We start from the raw sequence: 2,811 nt of genomic DNA, 5'->3' as shown, positions 1-2,811 counted from the left end.
GAGTACTGCTCCTGGTACTAGGATGGGTTCAAAGCAGAGACCACATGTCACTGTGTGTGCTGTGTGCTCTGCATGTGTGACCAATAAAGAGGGTTTCATCCTCCAATTCTATCTTTTATATTGTAATATTGCTGACATGTTATTAGGACAATGGAACATAATCCTACACTACAGCTCCTTCATACATTTCATGCATTACATCCATGGATCAAATCTCAACATCCTAAACAAAATCACAAAGTGCAAAATGATAAAAACAGAGGGTCATCTGTTAGTCCATGGACACAAGTAATTATTAACTTTGAATAATGATTAAGAAAAATGCCGAAAAGATTTCTGACTTCTCAAATGAGAATTCTGTTTCTTTTGACTTCTTTGGTGGTATAGTGAATACCTTTGGGTTTAGGATCTTTTTAGAAAATAGCGAATGTATAATGAAGTTAGTCATTATCAGTCGTTTTTGGAAAAAAAATCTTAGAGGAATATAAAACCAAAAGCATTCGCATGTTGAAATACAAAGAGGGAAGACAGCATGTTTTTGTAATGGGAGGACTGACCTAAAACTCCCTTTTAGACTTCTCAGTAAAGCTGTCTGAAGCATCATGTGACCAGAGGAGTCCTGTGTACTCACTGATCTTCTCGATGGAGGCAGAGCCCTCCCCAAACATGCACAGAGCTCCATGCACGATCTTCCTGTGGAACCTCCAGGCAGCGCTGTAGTCTCCAAATGCAATGTCTCTCCCATCTCTGGTCAGAATGTCTGTGGTCACCTTCATCACACAGCACAGGATGGAAAAGGAAAACATCAATGACTGCTGCTGATAATGCTAACGTGGAGACAAGGAGAGGAGGTTTACCCACAGTTCTTGGTCTTCCGGCGAATATCTTCCCCTTCTTCAGCAGGACTTCTTTCGCGTGCGTGTGCTGGTTGACTACGATGACACAGTGGGAGCCCAGCATCAGAGAGTACGTCTGTCCGTATTTCTGCTGCAGCTCTTTAAAAAGCACATGAGGGGGGTGCGGGCTCCGCAGGCTGAGCAGACTACCGATCAGAGGCAGTGCTGGGAGATGAGGGGGCTCCTGGGGGCCATGTGCGGACATTCTGAGCTTCAACTGCAGAGCTAACAAAACCAGGCCCACCACCAAAAATACACACAGATACAGGAACCAAGCCATATCCACAACAGAGGGCCCTGACAGAGGGAGGCCAGGCGTCACAGAGAGGGGTTCTTCAGGAAGCCCCCCAGCTGCTGCACACACACGCCTTTATACACTCCTTCAATGCCACAGCCTTCACTCGCAGTGTGTAAGGCTGGGCCAACCTAAACAAGATAAGATCATACTTGATTCATTGAATCCTTGCAAAAACCGTAACAGGACCTTTAACCTTAATCCGGAAACAGCTGTCAGCAGAGAGGAGCCACACTGCACTGAGGCCGGGTCCACTCGCTGATCCCAGATCCATTACCTGATGGCTTTGCAGATCATTTCATGTTATCATACAATGGTATATTTATATGCAACACTTTATAAACGAAATGAAAGGGCTAGTTTGAATACTGCAGTTTATAATTGATTAAAATGCAACAGTTAACACCTTTGTGTTTAAGTTTTTTATTATTTTATTTAAGTACCATCAGTCATGCCCAACACTCCGAATGTTTTGCATATTTGTATACAAAAATACCTTATTTCCTATCTTTGACTGTGTTTATGTATGCACCATACACCAAGGGAAATTACTCGTATGTGGAAAGGGAATAAACATGTTTCTAATTGAGTGGGAATTCTGTTAACAGCATTCCAACTAAAAGTTATTCTACGCACAAAAAGTTTATTATTCCGCCGATTTATTTTGGCCCTCTTCTCCTCCCGCATTGCACATCGCAGAAACTCCGTTCAAACATCAAAACGTTCAGCTCGGTCGGGAATCGATGGCTATGACTTTTCTCATTCATAACTTTCATAATTCCGGAGATACATCCCATAATTCATCAAATGTTTAACATTGAAGTCAATGGAGAAACTCTTCAGACTTGAAAAATCTTCATCCGACTTCAACTGCTAACTGTTCCTTCATACTTTCACTCAGAAACCTCATTCCAACTTTAAAATGTTACCCATCTTTCTGACATTATTCAACTTTTAAATCAGATTCATACTTTTTGAAATATTAAACATTGTTCAGACCTTGGTAAAGAGGCTTTCTTCAGATTTTAACATTAACTAGAGTGTGTGATGTCACAGCTGGAGGAAATCTTGAAATTTGCCTTCATATATTTTTTAAAACTGCCATAATTCCCAAACCCTACATTCCTGAGACATCATTTTTCATGACAAACGTAGGAAATCATCTCGTAGCTTGAAAAATGACAAATAATTAAGCAAAAAATAATTAAACAAAATGCTTTTTGAGGGCATGAAGTGACAAAAACTTTCAACATGTCTCCATTAAAGCCCATTGTAATTTCAGGCTGATATTTCCTCCCTGCAGCAGCCGCACACCTTTAGTTAAACTGCCAAAAAGGCCACATGATTAACCCGAAAGTACACAAAAATTACACTTCAGATACTCAACTTCCTTGACATGCTTCACGTTTTGAAATTTCACAGATATCTGTTACGGTTCTTCCACAAAACGTTCACATGTACGAGGTTCATCTCTCATTCAGAACAATGAAGCCTTGAAGTCTAGGCACCTCGTTAGCTCAAATATAAACACCTGTGTAATGGAACACGATGATGTCATCACTCCAACTGACATGCTCAGAGCAGCAGACTTCAGATAGAGGTTAATGGTCCTGCCCTCAA

At 41.1% G+C, this 2,811-nt stretch overlaps 1 protein-coding gene across 1 annotated transcript; it reads right to left on the bottom strand.

Annotated features, from left to right (window-relative positions):
• Nucleotides 1–557: 557 nt before the first annotated feature.
• Nucleotides 558–1,176, bottom strand: LOC104954009 (steroid 17-alpha-hydroxylase/17,20 lyase-like). Its single transcript, XM_010781056.1, has 2 exons — nucleotides 862–1,176; nucleotides 558–770 (listed from the first exon to the last, which is right to left on the bottom strand). Exons 1-2 carry the CDS (start codon nucleotides 1,174–1,176, stop codon nucleotides 558–560), a joined length of 528 nt encoding a protein of 175 aa, XP_010779358.1.
• Nucleotides 1,177–2,811: the final 1,635 nt, after the last annotated feature.

Source organism: Notothenia coriiceps, unplaced genomic scaffold (genome assembly GCF_000735185.1).
Source record: "Notothenia coriiceps isolate Sejong01 unplaced genomic scaffold, NC01 NC01_scaffold00022525, whole genome shotgun sequence".
Classification (NCBI taxonomy): Eukaryota; Metazoa; Chordata; class Actinopteri; order Perciformes; family Nototheniidae; genus Notothenia; species Notothenia coriiceps.
Note: the sequence above shows the minus strand (reverse complement) of the source record. Positions and strands in the feature narration are given on the sequence as shown.

Coding starts and splice junctions, on each gene's coding strand:
- LOC104954009 (XM_010781056.1), bottom strand. CDS start 1,176: ATGGCTTGGTTCCTGTATCTGTGTGTATTTTTGGTGGTGGGCCTGGTT. Junction 771..861: donor TCGCCGGAAGACCAAGAACT/GTGGGTAAACCT, acceptor TGTGTGATGAAG/GTGACCACAGACATTCTGAC.